Source organism: Calonectris borealis, chromosome 27, assembly GCF_964195595.1.
Source record: "Calonectris borealis chromosome 27, bCalBor7.hap1.2, whole genome shotgun sequence".
NCBI classification, from domain to species: Eukaryota; Metazoa; Chordata; class Aves; order Procellariiformes; family Procellariidae; genus Calonectris; species Calonectris borealis.
In genome coordinates this window covers 2456974-2481468 of record NC_134338.1, presented here as the reverse complement: position 1 = coordinate 2481468, position 24495 = coordinate 2456974, and the positions used below count along the sequence as shown (strand labels likewise).

General features: G+C 49.5%; 3 protein-coding genes across 21 annotated transcripts in view; 2 read left to right on the top strand and 1 right to left on the bottom strand.

The window, feature by feature from the left end:
* Positions 1 to 959: 959 nt before the first annotated feature.
* On the top strand, positions 960 to 8677 carry LOC142093529 (D(1) dopamine receptor-like). The gene has a single exon (XM_075174767.1). The coding sequence runs from the start codon at positions 5207 to 5209 to the stop codon at positions 6569 to 6571; it is 1365 nt and encodes a 454-aa protein (XP_075030868.1). The 5' UTR covers positions 960 to 5206; the 3' UTR covers positions 6572 to 8677.
* A 3463-nt stretch (positions 8678 to 12140) lies between these two features.
* On the top strand, positions 12141 to 21737 carry R3HCC1 (R3H domain and coiled-coil containing 1). 2 transcript variants are annotated; one of them, XM_075174762.1, is made up of 8 exons: positions 12141 to 12270; positions 13578 to 13707; positions 14824 to 14961; positions 15252 to 16491; positions 16735 to 16907; positions 18176 to 18246; positions 19033 to 19128; positions 21196 to 21737. In XM_075174762.1, the coding sequence occupies exons 1-8, from the start codon at positions 12156 to 12158 to the stop codon at positions 21342 to 21344; spliced, it is 2112 nt and encodes a 703-aa protein (XP_075030863.1). In that variant the 5' UTR covers positions 12141 to 12155; the 3' UTR covers positions 21345 to 21737. The 2 variants fall into 2 exon arrangements, with proteins under 2 accessions (XP_075030863.1, XP_075030864.1); XM_075174763.1 differs by lacking the exon at positions 12141 to 12270 and adding an exon at positions 12468 to 12547.
* Positions 19900 to 24495, bottom strand: part of LOXL2 (lysyl oxidase like 2) — a 62945-nt gene continuing 58349 nt past the window's right edge. For all 18 annotated transcript variants that reach the window (XM_075174748.1, XM_075174750.1, XM_075174747.1 and 15 more), the window contains one exon: positions 19900 to 23598. In XM_075174748.1, coding sequence (XP_075030849.1) covers positions 23519 to 23598 — 80 coding nt within the window. In that variant the 3' untranslated portion in view covers positions 19900 to 23518. The remainder of the gene's footprint in view (positions 23599 to 24495) is intronic.

Genomic DNA, 24495 nt, shown 5'->3' with positions numbered 1-24495 from the left:
GGGATACATCATTTTCCCTTTCTGTGAGGATGGTTTCATATAACAGCCTTGACTTTGCCTTCAGTCTTGATGTTGCAATTCAACGAGATTATGGGTGACCAGAAAGCACCAAAATAAAACCCTGTTTCTAATGCAAAAAAAAAAAACCCAAAAAAACCCCAAAACCCAAGCACAGCAACTGAAGATGTTTTTTAGAGGCTGTCTTTACCCATCAGAAGTGAAATCGTCATCTTTTGCAGGTCACTTTTTTATTATGCGTATGCACAAGAAGAGCAGAAAGCCCGATACCTAACATGAATAAATGAATTCTTTCAGGAGGGGAATGTGCCGTTAACTGGGCTTTCTGCCCTGTGCGTGGCAGGGGAGTGACCAGCTACCTGTTGATGTATAACCAGTCCTCTCTCTGCACCTCTCCCTGACTCGGAATATATTCCTGTCACCATTTCTACGCTGCCTCCTGTACCAAGCCCCATCGCTCGAGCCATATGGATGGCAGCTTGGGTGAGAGGTAAACTAGGGCTGGAGTTCCTATGCCCTGTTAAATTGCTGGCAACCCAACTTTAGCCCCAGAGGACCGGGGAAGAAATTACAGGTGTCACTAGGGTGCTGTGTCGGCTCTGGCTGCTTTGTCACATTGTCCAAGAGTGCAGGCTCCTGCCAGAGATGGTGTGCTCTAGCCAGCTAGCACATGGAATTATGTGAAATGACTTGAAGCTCTGTATTCCTTTCCTTTGTAAGTAAACAGGAGAAAAACCACTGTGTTTTCTGCTTACGTGTAATAAAGGGGAGGGGAGGAACCAGAGTCCCTTGTGGTGCCTCCTTTTCTTTCCCTGTGCCACAGATCACTGCCATATTAGTGCTGTTCCAGCCGTGCTTCTGCATCTATAAAACTTGTCTGCTGAAAGTAATTGGGCAGATTCCTGGGCTGCTTTGTCAAAAAAACCAAACGGAATAACTGCTGTACCGGACTTTGATTTCCCTGAGCCTTCTCTCTGCATTTAAAAAAGCCCAACAGTTACTATGTTTAAAAAGTTGTACGTTTTTACCAAGTAGCCTGTGCTGGCTTTTGGGTTGTACGGCCTTAATTTTATGAGTATCATTTTGGAAAGGCTTGCTTCTTTTTCTTTGCTTCAGCTTGTCTTTCCACTTCTTTTTCATCGTTGTGCATCTCTCAAACAAACTAGTGCAATTTTGGGGCTCACGCAGAACACGGTCCTAAGCCACCTTGCTGTGGCCGTGGAGGAAACTGCGAGGCCGGGAAGTCAGTTCGAATTGACCCCTTGGTGTTGTACTGGGCAATGTGTAAGCCTTATTCTGTGACAGTTTTTGTCCAGCTCCTTGTTCTGATTGTAATTAAGCAGTGCAGCCGAGAAGACGTACCTTTTTTTTCCCTCTGCCTAAAGACAATGAATCTAAATGGAGTAACCTGGTGTATAAACTACTCAAAACAAATTACTCCTACTTCCCTCTGATACTAAGATGCCTGAAGTAAGCTTTGAATTTGCAGGCAGTCGAGCCTGTTTCCTCTGGCAAGAGGTTTGATCTGAGCTGGTATGCTGATCCCTGGAGAGCTGCTGTGGTTTTTTTTTTTTGCAGGGGCAGGCGGGGAGGAGGAAGTTTCTTGTTCCGGCGCTTATCTTACGCTGTCTACAGTGCAACGCTGGGAAGGCCCAGGTTTTGCCTACAGCCAGTATCACTGGAGCTTTTTTTAAAGGATCTGATTACCCCTCGTTTCTCCCCTGCTATCCTAACTCGTATCTTCTCTGCAAGTAAAGTGCAAAGTGATTCCTGTAGGAATAAACACTCTCCTGTAATTCTGTAAGGCATCTGACTGAGACAGCCATTCTGGAAGAGGCATTTAAGAGTTAAACCCAAGCAGCTGCTGCTTTATTTGAAGTGGCTTGTAATTTTCTTCCTTTGATGCAAAGTGAGGAATGTAATCAAGATGGCTGAATGGAGAATTTTAAGTATATTTTGGTGAGACAGCAGGGAAGGGAAATAGAGGGCAGCTTCTTGCTGGGTGAGGAAATTAAATACAAAAACCTAGAGCTGAATTGCCACCAAACTGGAATCTTATCATATTTGAGTGCTGTTTAAAATAGTACTTAACTTGATTCTCAGAAAAAATAGCAGCTGCTTATGTGAGGAGATGTAGCAACTGTTTAGTAATATAATGCAGCTGAACAGTTTTCTCAGTAGAGAAGATTGCATCTAGCAGGCAGGAGGAGTTAATCTGTGAACATGAATAACTGCCTGTATTTTGTTTGAGTAACTGTATTTTGTTTGCCTATGACAGCTGAGTTAACCGTCCTTTCTTCATTGGGTGTATTCTGAGATGCACAGAAATTGGGTAACGTGTTGGATCCCTTTCCATTCCATTTTCCCCCTGCTAACCAGCTTTGAATGTCTGCTTCAGTATAAGCAGTGTGCGAGGGCGAGAGCCTTTCTTAGATGTTTTTAAGCTCCTAAGGAGGAGGAAGGCTTCCTTGTATCTCGAGGAATGATTTCCTGGAATGCCTTCTGGCTTAGCATGTGCGACCTAAGTGTATGGTGAGCTCCCGCTCTGAGCCTCTGCCATGATTTCATGCTGTGTGACAGATCACCTGCCATCGCTGCTCTCCTGAAGAGCAGTGAAAGCATCCTGTTGTTTGTGTCTTGCAACTTAGATCTCGAAAATCTTTGTGCCCGGTATAGGGAATATGAGAAAAATGCCCTTTGGGGCACAGAGGACGGTGCATCTGCGTGACCCTTGCATGGGTTAGCGCACTGCCAGGGTCCTGCGGTGTCTGGGCAATCAGATGGCCCTCCTTTTCCTCTGATGAAATTCGGGTAAGGAGGAAGGGAGCTGGCCTGACACGGAAGACCCAGGTGAAAGTGCTGAGCCATGAGCCGGCTGTTGGTGCCATCTAGCTGCTCTTCCTGGCATAGGCACTTGGCAGGAGCAGGCTGCAGATGGTGGAACTAATGAGGCTTAATTAAAGAAAGCCTTCAGAAGTAAATGCTGTGACATGCTGGCAACAAGTTTCTTTAACCTGTCACAAAGCAAGCGTGCTGTTTACTTTAGGAGTAAGCTTCTTGGTGCTGTATCTTCCAGAGAATAATTGCACTCTTGTTTGAAAGTTGTTCTTGGGCAGTTCCTGCTCTTATGCAAAGCCTGGGTTGCAGGGTCAAGTTAATTAAATCGCAGTGCAGCTGAGCTGACTCTGTATAGATTGGCTGCTGCTTTCTTCAGAAGTGGTGTATGTGACAGGCAAAGGCAGAGGTCATCGTGATACACTACAGCAACTATCAGTGTAATGAGTGAATTAATGCTGAACTGCATGGTTGTTTTTTCAGTTTGATTTGGAAAGCTTTTGCTGCTCTTTCCCACCTTGGCCCGTTTACCAGCAAGGCTTTTCTCAAAAGCAGGTCCCCATTTAAGCAGCCATTACAGAGCTGGCTCTCGAGGAAACTTGCCTCCCGAAGGATTTTTCTGACATTTCTTTGATCAAAGGAGCCCTCTTGCTTACAAAGTGGCTTTAGTTACAAAGCGATGGATGGGATCCTCTTGCTTCCAGGACTAACTTGTGCCTTAGTAAGTCAGACCTGGTTCCTAATACCACAGCGTTCCTCCCCTCAGTGCAATAGGGGAGAGTTTTGCAGAGCCGTTCGCTTGGCAGTCTGGAGTGAGAGCTTTATGGGGTAGGAAGAGGAGTAATTTTAGGGGGGATATCCCTGCTCCTTCCTCCAGAGCTGCCCCCAGTTCTGCAGTACCACGATGCTTGTGATTGCTGCCTTCCAGCCCCAGCAGACTGCCGGGCTGTGTGTCCGCCTTTGGCACGACAGGCGAGGCAGCGGGCTGGGGCTGTCCGGCTCTGCTCGGCCCTTGTGTGAGAGCACAGGAGTGAGAAGGAAGAGTTGTTCCTGTGCTTTTGGAGGAATGGTTGGTAAGGGTAGTGAGGAGAACTCTTGGGGGTGACCACTCTTTGCTAAGAGGGCTGGGTACTGTGCTGGAAAAACATCTTGATTTTTTGGTTAATGGTTTCAGCTGTCCGTCGATTGCTGAGGTGATAGCTAATGTGGAACTACTTAGGAATTAAATTTAAAGTAAGAATGGTGAACTTGAAACAGAAGCTACCTTATAGCACTTTACTGAAAACACCCATGTTTATTCAGGACAAAAAAATTATTAAAGTGATGTTCAGCATCCTCTTTGGTTCTACACATAACCTCTACTGAAAGAAACACTGAAAACTGTGCTTTGTCTGATACGTTCAGGAAGAAAAAACTTTCAGATTTGTACAAGGTTTTTGGAGGGGGGGTTTCTGGTGTGTTTTTTCTTTTTTTCCTGTGGACTTGAAGGAATTTTGTAGTGGAAAGTAAATGCCAGTTTTGCACCACTTCCAGCTGGGCAGCTTGGGACTGGGGGGAGTAACTGGTTTAGGGTCATATATCTGAGCTGTGACTCAGTGCCTGTGCAGTGAATTTAGGTGTCTTATTCAGAGATCAAGCACGCTAAATTTACATCCTGATTTGCATTGAAGACCCTTAAATCCCACTTGAATGTTTGTTGTTTTACCCCTTCAGTCCTATTACCTAATTCCCAAGCAACTTACCCTGTCAGCTGCGGATTCCCAATGCCATGTTCTTCTTAGCTCGCAGAGGACCGACCTGGTGTGCGTGCAGAGAAGGATCTCACCTGTGTGAAATCCAGAGGCAATTAGCAGACAGCAGAGCCCCCCGTTTCATGAGCAGAGAAGGTCCGTCTGCAAGAGCAGACAGAGCCCGATTCCCTCTTGCGTCTGGCAGCGAGTCCCAGCCTGGCCAGTGCAGAAGGGATTGACCGGGATTCTGCAGCAGGCATCAGATCAACAACGGAGGAAGAGCTCCTGAGAGAGGAGAGGGAGGAAGGCTTGCAGCAAAAGCCCTCCCAGCTCGCTTGAGTGCCGGAGGTGAGCGTCGGCTCTTTGTGAGTGGCAGGCTGCAAAGAAAGAAAAGTGGGGTGGGAGGCAAGAGGGAAAAAAAAACCAAACGCCACGCTGTCAGCAGGAGATTTGAAAAGGAGTGAGAGCTTCAAATGTCGTGTTGTCTGTCTGGGTGTGAGAGCTGGGAGGATTGCAGTTGGTGCTCCTGAGATGTCAGTGCAGCAGTAAAAAGGGGTTTTGGATGCTGATGGAGACTTGAACAGCTGTGAAACCTCTCAAGGGACTGGAACTAAGGGGAACCCATGGATGGTTTTTACTCCTCCGCAGAAGGAGATGGGCAGGATGTGATCAATGACACCAGCAGTAGGAAGAGCTGGGCAGAGGAAGGCAACTCCGAGTTGTCCTTCCGTGTGGTGACAGCTGCCTTACTTTTCCTTCTCATCCTCTCCACGCTCCTGGGCAACACCCTGGTGTGTGTGGCTGTGGTCAAGTTCAGACACTTGCGCTCTAAGGTCACCAATTTCTTCGTTATCTCCTTGGCAGTGTCCGACCTCTTTGTGGCTGTACTGGTGATGCCCTGGAAGGCTGCCACTGAGGTGGCGGGGTTCTGGCCCTTCGGGGCTTTCTGTGATGTTTGGGTGGCTTTTGATATCATGTGCTCCACAGCCTCTATCCTCAATTTGTGCATCATCAGCATGGACCGTTACTGGGCTATTTCCAGCCCCTTCCGCTATCAGAGGAAGATGACGCAGCGCGTGGCTTTCATCGTGATCGGAGTGGTTTGGCTACTGTCCCTCTTGATTTCCTTCATCCCTGTGCAGCTGAAGTGGCACAAGGATCGTGAGCTCCTTAGCCAACAGGAACCAGGTTTTAATATCACCGGGATAGAGGAGAACTGTGATTCCAGCCTCAACAGGACTTACGCCATCTCATCTTCTCTCATTAGCTTCTATATCCCTGTTGCCATCATGATTGTGACATACACCCGCATCTTCCGCATCGCCCAGCGGCAGATCCGCAGGATCTCCTCCCTGGAGAGGGCGGTGGAACATGCCCAAAACTGCCACAGCAGCGACTGCCCTCACGAGGCCTCCCTGAAGAACTCCTTCAAGAAGGAGACCAAGGTCCTCAAGACCCTCTCCATCATCATGGGCGTCTTTGTCTTCTGCTGGCTGCCCTTCTTCGTGCTCAACTGCATGGTGCCCTTCTGTAATCTTGACCTACATGAGCCAGGAGAGCTACCTTGTGTCAGCGAGACTGTCTTCAACATCTTTGTCTGGTTCGGGTGGGCCAACTCTTCCCTCAATCCTATCATCTATGCCTTTAATGCAGACTTCCGGAGAGCTTTTGCCACCATCTTGGGCTGTGGCTGCCTTTGCCCCAGCAATGCAGTGGAGACAGTGAACTTCAGCAATGAGCTGGTCTCCTACCACCATGACACCACGTATCAGAAGGAAGTGGTGACCCTCAGCAACCCCCAGCTTCTCCCCCATGCTGCTCTGCAGATGGAAAGCAATGAGGTGTCCTCTGACAAGGTTTCTCAGGTCTCCGAGCCCTCTCACAACATCTGCCCTGGGGATGCCTTGCCCGCGGTGATGCACGTGGAGTGTGAAATGGCTGTCTCGCTGCAGAAGATTACACCTTTCACCAGCAATGCGTTCGATTGAGACGGGGTTGGGAAAAGGGTGGTGGGATGGTCTCGGGGAGAGATGGAAGCAGGGACACTATTGCAGTTGCCTTTCTGAGGAGTTTGAGGATAACGTGGATATTGCATTCTCTGTCTGGGCAGGAGTTTGCATTAATAAGTGTGGTATAGCCAGAGTGATTTTCCAGATGGTTCAAGGGGTTCAGATACGTGTTTTTCTAACTCGCAGTTTCAGATCCAGCCCAGCTGGGCAGTAGAGATCTGCGTTGCTGCTCTCTCTAGTTGACCCGTGGAAAAACACTTTCTGCAGAAGACGAAAATGCAAGGGCTCGAATTCCACTTTCCTTGTGACTTTAGCTGAGAAAGCAAAGACTTGTGTGGTCTGCTGAGCCTCTCCTCCATAGTCGGTGAAGTAGAAACGCAGCTGTGCCTGTGAGGAGAGGGACTGGTTTTGCCACTGCCCGCATCCAAAAGGCCGTGAGCCCAAGGCTGCTAAATGGGCACAAGCCAAATGCAACTGCTTACTTGGTGATAACTGCCACTGGCAGAACTAGATAATGCTGCCTTGCGCTTGGTGGGACGGTGCTGTGCTGCGTAGCAGCCTTTAGCTAGGGAACCTCACGTTTCTGGTGGGCTCTGCAGGCAGAAGGTAATGGCCTCGCTAGGATAACTCTCTTAGGCTTGCCTCTGACTGTCTCTCTGTTGCTCAGGCAAATTATCCTGCAAGTCTGGACAAGTATGCAGCCACTTTTCCTGGAGCCCTGAGGCTGTACTTGGTAGCAGCTTGTCTGGAGCATGTTGCAGGCGCTCACTCTCGCTCATTAAGGAAGGATTTGGCGTGCTAAAGGTCCGCTCTGGCCCCTGGAGCAAGAGCCAGTCTCTCTAAGCTGGGACATGAACAGCTGAGGGCAGTCTTGGATGAACATAAACTGTGTTTTAGCCCCAGGATGCTGGAGCATTAGCTTGGAGCCTTTGGGAATGAGGGTGTCTGAGCCCTTCAGACTCTGAGGGTAGAGGAGAAAATCAGATGTTAAAGCAAGAACATTGCTGTTTTGGTTTCTGCGCCTCCGCCACGTCTTCCATCAGTCAGGTCCCCCTCCTTTTCCTAGACTGTTTCTTCCCCCTTTTACTTTGTTCTCCCTCTAATTCCCTTCCTCCCCCATTTCATTAAGGATCCTTCCATGCTGCCTCCCTTGCTGTCTCATTTCAATAATAATGGCTTCTTAAGAAGCACTCCTTGCTCACCTGTACTCTTTAATTAGCCTCTCCTGTGTGTATGGGAGCTTGTGTCTGGTTAGCTGGGGGTAGAAACAGCGAGTGAACAGCCCCCAGCATTTCACTGCCTGCTGTGACACGAGTGACTTTAGAAACGTGTTTTGATGGGTGCCTGGTTAAACACTGCCGCAGCAAGCGGCACATCCATGTCGTCTTGAGTCTGAGACTTCTTTAGCTCTCTGGCACAGTAGAAAAGCCTCTCCCCCCTCCCTGGCAAACGTTAACAAAGAGAAAAATCAGAAAGTGCTAATTACAGAGTAACGGTAATTATTAAATAGGGCCCAATTACAGTCAGGTTACAGTATAATCAGCGTGGGAGGGGAGCAGCGCTCACAGTATCTCCAAGGTTGAGGCTTGGATTTTTCTGGGGAAGCACTGATAAGACTCAACTTCATTTATAACCATCTCCCCGTGTGGCAGTGGTGGCCAGTTGTCAAAACTGAGACAGTCTCGGGGTTTTTCAGCTCTGGGAGGATGGTAGAGCCTAACTTGGAGAAGGAGTTCTGAGATGGGGACGATCGTCTGGCACGTTTCTAGAAGGCCCAACGTGACTGATTTCATTTGAACGTTGCTGCGATATATATAATGATTTCCCACGCTAAAAGCAGGTGGTGTAGCGCATGTAGTATGGTTGTGCTTTACTTCGGGACTCCTGGCTTGGTGGCGAGAGGGAGTCAGAATACCCAGCTTTTTTCAAAGCAGTACTGTCCTGGCCTCCCTGTTTTTGAAGAATTTACTGATATTCATCTTGTGGCAAGGTTTTGGGGCTTAATCCACGATTGTTTGTAAAGAGATTGGAGAAAAGCAAGTAGCTCCATGTATTGCTGTTATCAATGATGAGTTGCAGGGTGAACCTGCAAAAGAAAGACAATGGAAAGGGTGATACGATCCTTTTTTTCTTTTTTGTCCAGTTATTGTCTGCATTTAACTTGTGTTGGGGAACACGGCAACAATCCCCAGCTCCAAAGCACTGGGGCTGTCCTCTACCAACGGTGCAGTGCACCAGCTCCCTCCGGCTGGACCTCTTACTGTGGCTTGTGTCCTGGCTGGTCACATGGATGGCTGACACCATCCTGGCATCTGCGTCAGGAAAGATGAGGTGGTGATAATGAGCTAAACCAAAAATTTCCAGGCTATGGAACAGGCCTCTGCGCATTACAGACATTTCTGCGGTCAGTCTGGGAAATGGACAACAGCTCCAAAATGGTGTAACTTGGGCTTGCTTTGGTAAAAAAACACACCTTGTCTGTCGTGCTTCAGAATGGATTCCTTTTTTTCCTGCTATGGGTTTCTTTTTGTCCTGCTATGGGTTTCCTGCACAGGTCTCCTCTGCAGTTCCACTGGGAAGCATCCTCCTTCGACCATCCTAAAGTCGTGCAGCGTACTGCTACATCCCTGCCCGTATTTCCGAGGTGAGTGCCATGAATTCCTACCTGGGGCTGATCCTGGAGCAGGGACTGTGAGCCAGGACCTGTGCGTGCTGTTGCTAGCTCTGCTGTCCTGCCCTGTAATCCCAGGCAAGGCAGCTCGCGTTCTGGAGCTCTGCTTTTGCCATGGGTGAACTGGGGGCAGCAGCGCTGGCTCACCCTGCAGACTGGTTGTGAAGGTGGGTGGCTTTTCAGACTCTCAGGGTAAGCACAGCTATCAGCGCCGAGCAGCCTAATTAGAATAAAATGAGTAAATAGGTGCTCAAATCCAATTCAGTGCAGGCTGGGTTGCAGAGTAAGGTAACAAACTGGCATTTTGAATGCCCTGAGCGTCCCTCTGCTGCTGTGGCAGCTGCTATGGAGGTACCGGGATCCCAACATTATCTCATTAGGTGCCTGGTTACATGAAGAGAGAGATCATTAACTAGGGAGAGGTGTCCAGGACCCATCAGGCACCACTCAAGTGTCCGAAGCCACTCACTAAGCCTGGATACACAGGGACTAGGGGAAAAGGAGCATTAAAATCTCAAGTGGAAATTGGAGGCTGCTCCTGATGGAGAAGGGGTAGCAGCTGCAGCCCGTCCGGAGAGCTCAGACAAGGGGCAGGGCTGATGGGAGGTGAGCGGTCGGGATGGGCTCCCAACCTGAGGAGGTGTGTGTTTGGGGAGCAAGGACCTGACCGGCACCCGGCTGGGGGACAGAGGTGGCTGCCCCGGCCCGGGGGCTGTGAGCTGCCCCCAGCCCCTGTTCTGGACAGGTCTCAGTGACTCACCAGGCACTGCTGTGCTTTGCCCACTCTTGTAGCTCCCCCTCCATTCTCCAGCCCTGTGTAGATAAAAATCCCATTTCTCTCAAGCCACAGCATGCGTGATCCCATCCCCCCAGGGGACTGTTGGGCTCGGGCTCTGGCCATGGGCTGTAGGCTCCTTCGAGCTCTGCAGGGTTTTTCCTCTTTTCTTTTTTCCCCGTGTAGTTCCTGCTGCAATGACGAACAGCAAGCACCCCAGAGACATTTAGCGTGGTTACCACAAGACACAGCAGATTGCCCAAAACTGCTGCTGGAGGAGAGTCTGCCAGGGAGAGAAAGGTTCATCTCTGCTCACAGGTAAACGCCAGCAGCGGTGTAAGGGGGGCCCCGCTGCCCCCCGGAGCTGTGCAGGTGCCCACTGCCAGCACTGCTCTGGTTTGCAGACACAGGATGGTGGCACCACGTGCCGTGACGCTGGTTTGCTGCGGAGGTAGCTCCCGTTTTGGAAGCCTGTGCTTCTGGTCCTGCGTTCAGGGCTAGTTGTCTCAGCCTGGCTCTAGAGGAAAAAGGGAAGAGGGCTTTCACCACTCAAACCTAGGCTGGAAATCGTGCTGCCCTGCTCGTATCCATGTAGGTTAGAAAGGGTGCTGCGAGGCTGGGAAAAGGGCGCTGTCTTACCCTGTGCAATCACAAAATCAATGCACATTTTATTTTATCGGCCTGGGGCAGACAGGAAGACTCTGGGAATTAATCGTGTGTGGGTGGTTGGTGCAGTTGCTGCAGCAGATGGATGCAGAGGTCGTGCCCACCGCTGTTTTCCCGGCTGGGTTGCAGGAGGAGCGTATCTGGGTGGACAGCGTGGGGCGGCCGTTGCCCTTGAAGTGATTTTTTCAGGTTTAGGGGGAATGGATTTAGCAGAGAAAGGGGAGATAGCGAAGGGGAATGGGATGCGACTGGTGTAGGTTGCTGTCTTGCCCGACTTTGCTTTCCAATTGGAAACATCAGCTGCTCTTCTCATCAGGCAGAGGCCAGCGTTGGTCTCCAAGGAAAGCAGCTCCAGACAGAGGTGAAGACTGGATGAGGGTCTCCAGATGCTTGGAGGAGCCTGGCAGAAGCTCTTGTGAAATCACAGGCCTGGCTTTCTCAATCTATATGGTAATTTTGAGCAATCAGTCAGCTAAGGGGGGAGAGGCAGGAGAGAGTAACCCTGCCAAGGAGGATTTTGTGAGGGCAAGGCCAGAATCTCTCCCCGCACCAGCGCGGGGATGGCTCTGATGTACCAGCTGTGCTGCCTCGGACTTGCCTGTGCATCTCTCGCAGTGCGTGGAGCGTGTAAAGGAGCCCAAACATAGTTCTTTTCTGCTCCTACAAGAGAAATAACGAGAGTCATTAGTTACCTTTGAGCATATCACTAACGAACTGTGCGGTTTGTTTCCATCGACCTTGCTCCCATGCTGAACAGCAGTGATTTCTCCTCTGGGAGCAGCTCAGGGCCGTGTAGTGACCATCTCTGCTCACGCTGAGGAGCAACAGGGACGCTTGCACTGAGCTGGGGGACAGATCACACCCTGGGAAAGCAGTCGGTCGATGTGATGCTGCCCTTGTTTCTGTTCTGTGCGATGTTTCCAATTCTTGAGACCCTTACTCTCCCAGAAACTGTCACCTGGGGCAAATTGCCCCCCCAGGATTTATGCATTAACTCATGAAGGAAGGAATGTGAAACTAGGAGCATAGAAGCCTCGAGCACCTGTAAGTCTCATTGGCTTCACCTGGTGCTCCTGAAACAGGCTCAAATCTCCAGTTAGCCACCCCAAAACTCAGGCTCTTGGCATCGCAGGCTATTTCTGACTGCTTTAACTGCTCTGTGCCATGGCTTCCCTAGGAAAGAAGGCAAGATGACTAAAACCTCTGGGACTTTTGGCTGGAGGAATCTGTGCGATTACAGAAACGCATTAGTATTTATTTCTAGCTCTTAGAGTTGAATTATAGTAAAATTGAGCTAAGGAAAACGAGTGAGTAGAAGATGTCCCAACTTTAAAGCTCTTCTAGGTGGTATCTGCTCCTGTGAGCTGCCACCTCCACGGACCAGGTGAGTCCAGCAGCAACAAGGGGGGGTTTTTGCAGGATTTGGTGTCCCAGGGCCGTGCCGTGGGTGGATGCGCGGTGCCCCAGGAACCAGACCCGGCGTGCGCGACCTGCCCGGCCTCTGGGAGGGTCCCCGGGGAGCTGCCCCCAACCCATCGCCGGCCCCGAGCGCTTCCCTGAACACGCGTGAGCGCACCCGCCTGCCCACCCGCTACCTCCCCCCCCCTCCCCGCCGCCTCTGCGTGGGCCAGGGCTGCCACGGGAAAAAGTGGGGAAAAAACCCACTTTCCTCCGTGTGCGAGCGGCAGCGCAGCCGCAGGGCCCGGGGGCGGCTCCCCACGCGCGTCCGCGCTCCCCACGCGGGGCGGGGGCGGTGCGGGGCGGCGCTGCCCGGCGGGAGGAGCCGGGGCCGGGGCCGGGCGCAGGCGCCGCGCCGGGAACTGCCGCTCGCCCGGGCCTGGCGGTGAGGGCGGCGGGGGGGGCCCGGCCGGGGGGCCCGGAGCAGCGCACGGCGCCCGGGGGGGCTGCGGGGGTGCACGGGTGGGGGTCGGGGGGTGCACGGGGAAGAGGGTGGGTAAGAGGGTGCGCAGAGCAGCACGGGGTGCTGGGGGTGCACGGGGATGGGGGGGTAATAGGGTGCAAAAAGCAGCACGTGGTGCTGGGGGTGCAGAGGGAAAAGATGGGGGGGCAGCAGGGCCCACAGCTGCACGTGGTGCTGGGGGTGCGTGGGGAAGGGGGAGTGGGGTGCAGCAGGGTGTACAGAGCAGCATGGGGTGCCGGGGGTGCACAAGGAAGGGGGTAATGGTGCAAAAAGCAGTACAGGGTGCTGGGGGTGCACAGAGAAGGGGTAGCAGTACAAAAAGCAGTACAGGGTGCTGGGGGTGCACGGGGATGGGGGGGTAATAGGGTGCAAAAAGCAGCACGTGGTGCTGGGGGTGCAGAGGCAAAAGATGGGGGGGCAGCAGGGCCCACAGCTGCACGTGGTTCTGGGGGTGCACAGGGAAGGGGGTAACTGGGTGCACAGGGATTTTGAGGGGTGCACAGAGCCACACAAGATGCTGGGGGTGCAGGGGAAAAGGGTAACGGGGTGCACAGAGCAGCACGGGGTGCTGGGAGTGCACAGGGAAGGGGGTAATGGTGCAAAAAGCAGTACAGAGTGTTGGGGGTGCACGGGGAAGGGGGATAACAGGGTGCACAGAGCAGCATGTGGTGCTAGGGCTGCACAGGGGAGTTGAGGGGTGCACAGAGCCACACAGGGTGCTGGGGGTGCACAGGGAAAGGGATGGGGTGCAGCAGAGTGCACAGAGCAGCACAGGGTGCTGAGGGTGCACAGGCTGCCCAGGGGCCTTGGATGCATGGGGTGGGGGGTCAGGGCTGCAGCTGGGTGCATGCAGCTGCGCAGAGGGTGGGTCAGGTTTGCAGGGGTGCTAGGGGCACCCACGGGGGCAGGGGAACTTGCAGCCGGCTCTCCATGTGGCCCTGTCCCTCCGCAGGCCTCCTGTCCGCTGCCACCCTGGCGCTGCGCTGCATGGATGGCGTTTTCCTCTCGCCCAACGAGGATGAGTTCGTGGGCAGGATCGCGGAGGAGCTGGAGCACTTCATGCTGCAGGGGCAGCACCACAGGTAGGTGCCCCGCCACGGCAGCGAGCAGCCCCCGCTGGCAGTCCCTGGGCGATGGCACGTTGTGACTCTTGTCTCTGTTCTGCATCTGGGGTGAAAACACCGTCCGGGTTTGAGCGGCAGCGTTGGGAGCCTGGCTGCGAGGTCTGGCTGGCTGCAGAGCTCCAGCCGGGCCGGGAGCATCCCTGCGGGCCGATCCTTGGCCCAGGGTTTCTGCCCTGCGTGCTTCTCCATTCATGCTCCTTCAAGCAGAGTTGTTTTGGACGCTGGTGGCTTTTGCACCAGCCCCAGTCTGGCCTAGCTCACTAGTCAGCCTGTCGAGTTCTAATGAACGGTTTTGTAATCAAACTGTTTCATTTCCCCTCTCTGCTGAGGGCTTCCTGCACGCCGGATCCTCCTCCACGGCAGTGAACTCTGTCACCTTGCATTGCTGCATCGTTTTTCTTCGGCCAGGCTGGGTTTAACTGGACCTAGTCCCTGATCCAGTGACCTTTGAAGCCCTTGAGATGGCCAAAAAGAGGGTGTCAGACCGGAGCGGGTGCAGACAGGGGTGCGATTGCTTAGTTCAGCTTCCTGCCAGCTTGTAATGACCTTTAATATTTGTTTCATTGCTTTGTTAAAAACGTTTGGCAGAGAAAGTACCTGTGCAATTGTAAAATGCTCAGGAACGAAACCGAAATTGTAAAAATGTGACTGAATCCAATGAAGTCGAATGTGATGTGTATTCATCCGTTCATATTCTTTTAGTTGCTGGTTTCTGGAGCGTGCTCAGACTGGGAGGAAGGGGACTGGTAGCGGCCTTCTGCTGGTGCTTTCCAGCCGTTCCCAGAACGGATGCAGGCAGGAACGAGCGTCCCAGCCAAAGGCCCGGGGACCAGGCAGTCCCGCCGCCCCGCGCTCCCGCTGCTACGTGCAAAGCGAGCGCGTCTGTCTAGACGTCTAGGATGGAGAAGGGATTTTGGCTCTTTAATACCAGAAAGTCCTGTCTGGGTTTTGGGCTTGGATTTAAACCCTACACTGGGAATGACTTGGGGAAGAGAGGTTAATAAATTCTTGTTAGGTTCCTGTCCTTTTCCTTCCTAGGAGTTGCTGATGCCCCCGACCCCTCTCTCTTTTCAGAGTGCTCCTGTTCCCCCCTCTGTCCAGTCGCCTCAGGTACCTGATCCATCGGACCGTGGACAACGTGGATTTGTTGAGCAGCTTTTCTGTGGGAGAAGGATGGAGGAGGAGGACGGTCATCTGTCACTCGGCCGTAAGGTACGGTGTGGTAGATGTAACAGCGCTTCTCTTGCTATGGCTTGGGGTTTTTGTTCACGCTTACAAGCACAAAGTTTATGTGCTGCTTCTCTGCAGAGAGGAGGGTGGCTGTTATTGGTAGCGTGTCCCAGTCATTAAGGAAGCAGAGGATCTGTGGGTTTTTTCCTACCTGCTGACTTCTCTGCAGAGAAGTGCTTTTTTGATGCTTTTCCTCCTCTCCCTCTTGCAAATGGCGTGTTACTTGGGTTCCTCTGCTCCCCGCTCATGTCCTGCCCTTCTCTTGGTCCCAGGCTGCCCACTGAGACCAGCGACCAAAAACCCAGCAGCAACCCACCGAGACCGCAGCGACCTCCGCAGCCGTGGGGCCGGGGGGGCCGAGGCGGCAGGCTGCGGTACGGCGGGGAGGCACACGGTGACTCTCGAGCCTGCGTGGGGTCTGGCAGGATAAAAAGGCCGCCCAGGAAGAAGCCAGATAAAGCCCTGTACATCCCCAAGGCGATGCGCAAGAAAGCAGAATGGGGGGAGCAGGAGAGCCCGGTGGCGGCTGGCGCCGAGTCAGGTGGGGATGTGGCACGAGAAGAGGAGATCTGCCCTGAAGCTTCAGTCGGGGACGCCCAGGAGGAACTGGGTAGGTCTGAAGGCAGCCCAGGCGGTGTCTCCTTGGCCTTTGGCAAGCCAGAGGAGCCTGGCGAAGAGTGTGTTTTGGGAAGAAGTAACGATGACACAAACGATGAATGTCCTCCGTGCTGTACGGGTGTCCCGTCGTTAGGGAATAGTAACGATTTCTCTGGGCAGGAACGTCAGGATAAAGACTGTTCAGATTCCCTTTCTTCCGTACACAATAAAAACCCAACTGAAGCAGAATTGAAGCAAGATCAGAGCTGCGACAACACTATTATACCAGAAGGGAGCAAAATCCTGTGCCAGCTGCAAGCTGAAGACCAAAGCAGCCGGGATGCCAGCGTAGTGGAGTGCGGCAAAAACTCCTCCCTATCAGAAAGTGGCAGCAGTAACTGCTGCACAGACCCGGCTGCAGCAGAGTCGAGTGCAACGTCGCTGGTGCTGGAAAACCAAGATAAGAGCTGCGCTGCTGCCAAGAGCCTGGAGAGCGGCGGAAACGTGTCACTGCCTGAAGAACAGGGCAAGGACTTTGTGAATGCCGGCGCGGGGGAGGGAGGCAAGAGTTTCTCCGAACTGGAAAGCCAAGATCAAGAGTGCCCCAGCGTTGCCCGGGTGGAGGGTAACCAGAACCCCCCAGAAGCCCAAAATGAGCCTTTGGCCACACCTGAGCCGGTCCGTGGTGCCGACCCGTCAGCTCCCGAGGACCAGGACGAGCGCTGGGTGGATGCTCCGGCGCAGAACCGCAGCGGGAAGGTGCCCGTGGCAGAAGAGGAGGACAAGGAGCGTTCGGGCTTGGCCGACGCGCTGTGGCGTGAGCTGCATTTGTCTGCAGGCGATAAAGAGGAGAGCGCGGCCATCCGCGGGCAGAGCAGCCTGGAGGACGACTGTAGCGCGGAGCTCTTTGCAGAGGTAGTGTTCTGCCACGGGTATTGCCGTGGGGAGCGACTTTGGGGAAAAGAGGGTGGCTCAGGAGCTGGCCCGAGGGGAAGGAGAGTCCCTGTGCCAGGGCTGCCCCGGGCGGCTGCTGAACCTGTGTGCAGGAGTGTGGCCGCAGAAGTGGTTTGCAGGGACCGAGGTGGGGCCCTGGAGGATCGCTCTTTGAAGTGAAACTTTGTCTGACCTTTTTTTTTAATTTTTTTTTAATATTCTCAGATTGTGGGTTATTTAACCGTGAAGGACATAAGCATTGAGAAGATCAGCTTTGATTATTCCAGCTACGGAGATGCACAGCTCAGCGAGGGGGATTTTGGCCACGTAACTGAAATCTATGACTTCTCCCCGTCGCTGAAGACGGAGCACCTGTTAGAAGTGTTCTCGGATTTCCAGTGAGTACCTCTCGGAGCCTGAGCATCGGGGGCACGAAGGGAGCAGTATTCGGACCTGAATGCACAACAGAATCTGATGAACTTTGAGTTTTAGTTTTGCCTTCGTGCCCTTCTCTCTTCTGCTCTTTCTGTGCCTTAAAGGACTCTTTCCTGCAGTTTATGCATGATTTAAAACAGGACTGGTTCTTCAGGGCTCTGTCATACACACAGTTATCTACTTGCAGGCTTATTCCTACTGCTCTGGCTTCAGTGAGAGTCTTTAGGTGCTTTCTAGGAGCTTCTTTGTTATTGTGCTCTGGTGCCTGAGCGAAATTACGTGCTTACATAAGTCTTTGCAAGAAAAAGGGCTCAATCCTGCTCTTGGAGGGAAGATTTATTATGTAAATGTGGGGAACAGAGTGACATTGGATTAGTAGCAGGACCAGAACAAAGTTCAGCCCTGCGTTAGTGATAAATGGTGCTCGGCGCAGCTCTGAATTACCGTGTCGCTGCTGCCAGAGTGCTCGCGCACGGTGTCGGTAGGCACCTCTCCTGTTTTCCTCCCTCCGTCTGCCTCCTCTCTTGATATACCCGGCACATTGGAAGATGTGAACACTTCACCTCTTCGGATCCCTTAAACTAAAAAACACGATTTACATTTTAAATAAGCTACTCTCTGTTGTGTGTGTTTCCTCTAATGGATTTTTTTCCACTTGCTATGAGAGTGAAACTGAGCTGAAAATTGACGGCTCTAATCTGAGCAGTCGATTGTATTTGTGTTTCCCGTGCTGCAGGAAAAGCTTTGAGCTCCCAAACTCACATTTTCCACTGACGCTTTATTAGATTGTCATGTTGGTCTCTTCACCTTAAGCTTTGTAACCACTTTTATAAATCACTTGGTTTTTTTGTAGATGTCTGAGCAATTGGGTGGTGTTTGTAAAGCAGTACATAAATGACAAACGATACTTCTGCATTACAAGACAGTCCCTGAAATTGAGGTTGATTTTGGCCAAGGGTTTCTTCAGAGGAAAAGGAGAGTTCTTGGGGGCAGCTGATGGGGTAATCGTAGACTGCGGCCTTGAAAGGGGCACATCTAATGTTCTCCTGCTCCTTCCTTTCCTTCTCTTTCCCCTCGCGTAAAATGGGTATAATGCTTTGAAAAGCACCAGCTGTCTACATAAAAATACTAAGTACTCTTGATAACCCGAGGTGGCTGATGGTTTTTATTGCGTGGTGAGGTTTTTTCCTCTCTTATTAATGAGTATTATTCTATTGTCTTTTCATTTTAGTGAGAGCGGTTTCAAAATCCAGTGGGTCGATGATACGCACGCCCTGGGAATCTTCTCCAGCCTGTCTGCAGGTAGCGTGACTCGATTCGTGGCTGTGGTTGAGGGACCCGCGGAGCTGCCGGGGTTTCTCTGCGCTTGCGCAGTGACCCTGTACCGACGCGGGGGTTTGCAACGTGCGTCTGTCGAGTCCCGCGCTCGGGCTAAGCTGTTGCCAAAGGTAGTTATGGTTCATCGCGTCTTTCTTCTTGTGCGCTTCAAACGCGAAAGGCTTTTGAGGCTCGAGAAGCTGGAATTACTGTGTGTTATGTGGAAACTCTGCTTTGCAAGAACAGCAGGTTTTTAATTGGCTTGGATAATAACCAGGGCACCTTTTGTGTACGGAGCCACTCACGCTGCATTTCTAGAAATTAATCTGGTTTGCCACTTCAGGTTTTTTTCTCTTGTAACTAGACAAAATTCCTGCAAGCGTACAGTAACCTCCCGGGCCCTCACGTCTGCGATGGCACACTGACCTACTGACCGTGGGTAGCACCCCGAGCTCGGGTCGGAGCCGGCCCAAGAGAAGCTTCCGTCCAGCAGCGCCTGCAGTCCAAAAGCTTACGCTTTCGGGGGGGGATTTAGTCAGAGTTGTCTTTTAAAATGTGTTTGTGTTTTCTTGGGACTCTTCCTGTGCGAGGAACGTGTGATGTAAGCCTGAGGTGAGCTGAATGAGTTTGGCTGGTTTAGTACAAGTCTTGAGATAAAGCATCAGCTGCTGAAGCCCCAGTTATTCAGTGTTATTATACCACGTACTGATATTTATTATTAAAGCTACCAAAATTCTGTCTGCTAATTTCAGCAATCTCTGTTCTTTAAAGCATCTCAAGCCCTGGGGCGACGTTATCCTTCTTTAAAGATCCGACCATTGATCCATGCAACAAAGCAGTCCAAGATCAAGGCACTTCAGCGACCAAGTAAGACAATCTTTTTTTAAAATTATTATTAGTGTTACTTCTTGGTTTACCAGTCTTCCATATCCTGAGTGATCATGACAAGTTAAATGGGGAAATATCTATTAAGGACCAGTATTTCTTTTTTGTGGGTTTTTTTTTTTTAATAGTTTTATTGGCATTGCAGGACAGTGAGCTGTTGTGTAGAGTCTTCAGTAAAAGCCTGCAGATGCATTTTTTTACAGTATTTTCAGCCAACCTGTATCATAGTTACGTTAAAACTTACCGCATCAGTAATGCTGGTTTCTGCCTGTTTGCAGCAGGCAAGAGGGGTTGGCACAGGTGACTGTGATGACAAAAGCAAATCTGCAGAACGAGACTACATCACATACCACTTACAGGAAGGAGAACTAAGCTGTTACCTCTGCGCGAGTTTTCTCTCCCCTCTATATGAGGACTGAATAAAAAAGCGTCAAGTCCTGTTGCTTTTTGTTTACTCTCCAGCTAAGTGGTTTGCTGAAATTCAGGCTTAGTCTTTCCTGTGTTATTTGCTTCGCTCGTGTAAAGTTCGAAGCGAACAGTTGTATTGCTCGGCAGACGGGTGTAGCTGTGGCAGCGGCTGCAGGAAGACAGAGCGAATGCCAAAAGCCTGCCCCGGGAGTTTCTCTGCCCTATTACTCTGCACGGTTAAAGATAATAGATGAGACAAAACCGATAGCAGTTACATTTTGCGGTTGGCATAACTTTATTCAGTATCAGGTGAAGGAAAAAAATTGTTAAGCTTAGCCATTAACATTGTTTTATTTATTTTATTGCCTTTTAAAATCATATTGTAATCAGTTAGTTATACTTGCCACAGTAAAGAAATGCCATGAATCTTGTAGCAGTAGAGACTTTGCTGAGTGTACAACTATACTGTTATTTCTACAGTACATTGCAGCTGAAACAAATTTCAGTACTAATGCTTTAAAAGGACACTGTCACAGTTAGAAGTTCCTGAGTTTTTAAGACTGCTAGATTTAAATGAAACATCAAAGAACTGGATTTGGTTTTGCACTCTCCCCTTCATCCGTTTTCATTCATGCTTCCTGACTCTTGTTCCTGTAGCCTATCGGCACGTTTCTGAATCAGGTTATAAACTCCTGGGGAACATTACATATAAACTCTGTTTGTATTCAGTTTAAGTAGCAATTTTTTTTCCAAGTACAAATTTGGATCTTAATTAGCTGACAGTGTCTCTTCTTTTTTTTTTTTTCTTTTTTTTTTTTTGTTTGAGCTTTGTGAAGAAAGAGTGGCAGTTTTATTTTCCAAGCTACAGATGCTTTGAGTCTGCCCCTTTTTCTTTAAGCTGCTGATGGGCTGCCTTTATTAATAAAACTTCTGAAAAAGCAAGCAAAGCCCCCATTGCTAACTGGATAATAAATTTGCAAACAGTTGCTGATAAATGATTAGGTAACTGCCAAATCCAGACTGCTGTGGACTTGGTAAAGTTTTGGTGTATTCATTTCTTGTAAGATGAAACTGTAGCAAGCCAGGTGTCTACCAGAAAATGGAAGTTACTGGCCAAAGGGCTTTCCCAAAGCATCTGATGTATTTAGCTGTTTTTTAAAAAATGCAGATTTTTTTTCCTTGCTGCTTTCTAAGGATTTAGACTGCTGGTTTTGATTAGTCTGAGTTGAGATCGAACTTTCCTGTGCATGGATAAAGTGGTTGGACTGTGTGCCTTCATTCTGTTCTCAGAGATGTGACTTGCAGAATTTTGCCAGAAGGGTGAGGAAGCTGTTCCTGAAAGTGAATGGGGAACAATTCTCTCTACCACTGCAGGAGCAGCCTGGAGCTTAATCATAGCCAAATAGCTTTTGAACTGTCATTGAAAAATCTTAAGTACAAATCTGGAGGCACATCCTTCTAAAAGAAAAGGCAATTTACTGGATAGGGATAGAATGATTTGCTCATTTTGCTCCTGCGCTAATTCTGTAAAGGAACTAAGAAAATAGAAATCAGCCCTTCTGTCTGCCAGCCCTGTGGTTAAGCCACAAGACTGTTCCTCAACAAGCACTAACTTAATGATTTTCACCCCTTTTTACCTAGAGCTCCTTCACCTTGCGAAAGAAAGACCCCAGACTGACACTGCAGTGGCGAAGAGGCTGGTGACCCGGGCTTTGGGTTTGAAGCACAAGCAGCAGGACGTCTCAGGCACCGAAGTGCTCCTGCCGGAAAGCTTGGACCAGGAGGAATAAACCATCTCGGCTAAAAAAGATGTATAGATGAGCATGGCTGCGATATTAAACTGCATGCAGAACAGTGAGTTGTCACAGGGATGTTCTCTTATGGATTAGCACCGTCTTTTCTTTCTAAAGTTGGGAAGGGAAAAGGTTTACTGTTAATGAGATCCTGAGCTCAAGAGCCAAGCCCTGTGAGGGTTGCTGTTAGCTCTTCATTAGGGAGAGCATCTTGCCCTACTCTGTTTCAGTTTCAAAGCATCTGTTACTCACTGGGGCACTTGCAGAAAGTAAGGCTGCTTACAGAAAAGCCTGCTCTATAATTTAAAAAAAAGCATTAGAGTAAGGGAATTGTATCTTGTTGGCCAAAATTCAGCTGTAAGCAAGAGCAGAGCATCTGCAGGAGTCAAATCTGTTTAATGTTTACTTTGTTGTAATGTTATTGTTAAAATATCCCACAAAACTGACAAGCATTGAATGCAAGTGAGTTTCAGGGTTTTTCCTTATTTACACAGTGTTTAAAGAGCCTGACTTGCTTTGTTGCACTGTTAGCAAGGAAAGTTGTCATACGCTGATTAGGAAAAGAAAAATAGAACTTGCCAGTTCTGATTTGCCCAGAGCCTGCTGTTAAGAGGTGCTGCAAGAGCCCTTGTTGTGGCAGCAGCAGTAGAGCATCCAACACATCTCAGGCTCTGCTTTTGCTACACAGTCCGGCATCTTGAGAACAAAATGGAGTTTTCCAACTTACAGTAGGCTAAAAACCTTTGCTAGATGCCACCATCTGGGCCACTGGATAAATGACAGAAATACTCTGACAGGCATTAGCAAAAGACTTCTGCATTCTTTAAGCCTCACAACATCCCTGTGAGGTAGGTTATGGAGAGCACAAGTTAGATGCAGCCAGTTTCAATCCCCCTGTGGATTGAAATGGTCAGCTGTAAGTATTCAGTTAACTTTAGCTGCTTGTAGAAGTCTTCTGTACAAACACAGAGGGAGAAGAAGCTTCAGTACCAGGAATTGTGAACAAGGCCCTAAACTTTCATGGAGTAGAAATACACAAATGGCATATAAAACATTTTTCTGGGTAAAACGTTTTTATTCAAGTAGCTGTGTCTGAAAATCTGTAGCAATGTGTGTCCTCAAACAAACAGAGGAACGCACTTAGCACCATTATGAATTTACCAAGTGTAAAAATCCTTTTAAAGACAACTTACACGGGTGGGTCTGTGACAGCACAGGTCCAGATCCCTGATGATGAAAGCCATGAAGTTACCTCTGTAAGGTACAGTGATGATACAATGCCTTAACTAAATTCATCCTTTAAAGAAAAGACAGAGTGAATATCCAGCTTAGAAGGTAATACTTAGATGTACGTAGAATCTATTGGGTGAATAGCTTACTGTGTAATGGAAATTCAGTCCAGCGGACTCATCATCAGGAGATCTGCAAAGTCTTCTAGATGTTACAGGGGAGGTGTAGCTTCATGGAGCCCTGATGCACTTGTAGAAAACAGTTCGGCATTAGCTGCTCCGCTTGAGAGATTGTGTTGGGAGTCGATTGTTGAATACAAGAGTTTCACTGCGGTATTAAATTACGCTTTATACTGTTCTGCTCAGAAAAAGCTGCTCCAATTTTTTTTTCCCTTTCCTGTATTTCTTTGCTAAAGTGGAGTAAAGACGTGGCAGTACCGAGGACTAGCTGTGTTCAAGAAGCAGCGTCACAAATAGAGGCGTTTGCATCAATGGTGTGTTCAAGCTTGAGTCAAAGAGCTTAAAGATACCAAGATTACCATTCATTTCCTTCAAGGCATTAAAGACATATTTAGGTTGTTGGTACCCAAACAAAGGCAAATTGTGCATGCTGCAGCCTGGACCTATGTCTGTGAATAAAGATGGTGCTGCAAAGTGGAGGGAGAAATCTTTGTGGCGAAGGTTGGAAAGGTGAAGATACGGAGCCAAGCGGAGTTTAAAAGCCTGCTCCAAACTACCTCAGTAGTAGGGACCGGAGTTACAAGAGACTCGTGGTGGTCTGAGCACCTGAACTGGGAAGGAAGGCATCTTTAGAAAATAATTTACCTTGCTAATTTAGAGTTTGATTGTTTGCTTGATTTTCTTTTGTGTGCAGTGGTTAGGGAAATCACCGAAGCAGGAAACCTCGCTTCTTTAAATAGTGGGGTGGGAGGCGATGCTGTTCTATCGGGTGGACACCTTGTTATTTGTGAGTCCGCTGAAGTGATCGAACTTCTGTTCCGTTTCCTCACTGAAGGAGCCACCTGGGGAGTTGACAAAAGAACGCAGGGTTGAGCAGGAGGTAGCAAAGGCAGCTTGCAACACCACACAGAGAACACACGGGGCTTTTGTGTAGTCTGCAAAAGATGCTGCTGTGAAAATGAAGGGCTCAAAGCAAGTACTAGAAGATTTTCCTGGGCTAATTAATTTAAGCATTAATTGAATCTTACCGTAACTGGAACAGCCAAGAGTCTCCAGGAGTACTGGATCTAGTCTTTCATGTATTTGGAAGACTAGACTACAAACTACCCTCAACTTCACTGCTATTGTTGCTTAAAAAAATGAGGTGATGACTAGCAGGACCTGTGAAATGGTCTCCTCCTTAGGCTGATGGTAAGTGGGTTCTGTTTACTCTTCTTAAGTAGGACCATGGCTTTACTTTTTTGCTAGTTGAGAGACAATGAAAGCTAAATAAATTTATTTTTAAATAGAAATATTTTCAAGCTCCGCTGGAGAGCCCGTCCAACACTTAAGTGCCTGTTCATCCAAATGAAATGGGTTTGGCTTTTCTGAACTAGGTCACAATTTGGAGCATGACATACAAGTATTTTCTTTAAAAAAACAACAAATTAATGAGAAAAATCAGTGGTTACATGGAATTTTTTCTGGAAAAACACTCTTTGAAGAACTTCAGCCAGCTCTGGAAATTGTCTTCACCACTGCTTTTATTTGGAGGTTGGCAGGCAGTTGCTGTTAATTTATTTTCTGTGTTAAAAACAGTTTATCATACAAAGCCCCCAGCTTAATTCCATTTTAAAATGGTCTTGACAACTAACCGTTAATGCAAATTTAAACTAGTTTGGCTTTGGTATTTCCAAGACCAAAAAAAATTCCAAGTGATAATGTTTAAATGTATCCAAGAAAACACAGTTTTCCCTCAC

Coding starts and splice junctions, on each gene's coding strand:
- LOC142093529 (XM_075174767.1), top strand. CDS start 5,207: ATGGATGGTTTTTACTCCTCCGCAGAAGGAGATGGGCAGGATGTGATC.
- R3HCC1 (XM_075174762.1), top strand. CDS start 12,156: ATGCGCGGTGCCCCAGGAACCAGACCCGGCGTGCGCGACCTGCCCGGC. Junction 12,271..13,577: donor GAGCGCTTCCCTGAACACGC/GTGAGCGCACCC, acceptor GTCCCTCCGCAG/GCCTCCTGTCCGCTGCCACC. Junction 19,129..21,195: donor CAAGGCACTTCAGCGACCAA/GTAAGACAATCT, acceptor CTTTTTACCTAG/AGCTCCTTCACCTTGCGAAA.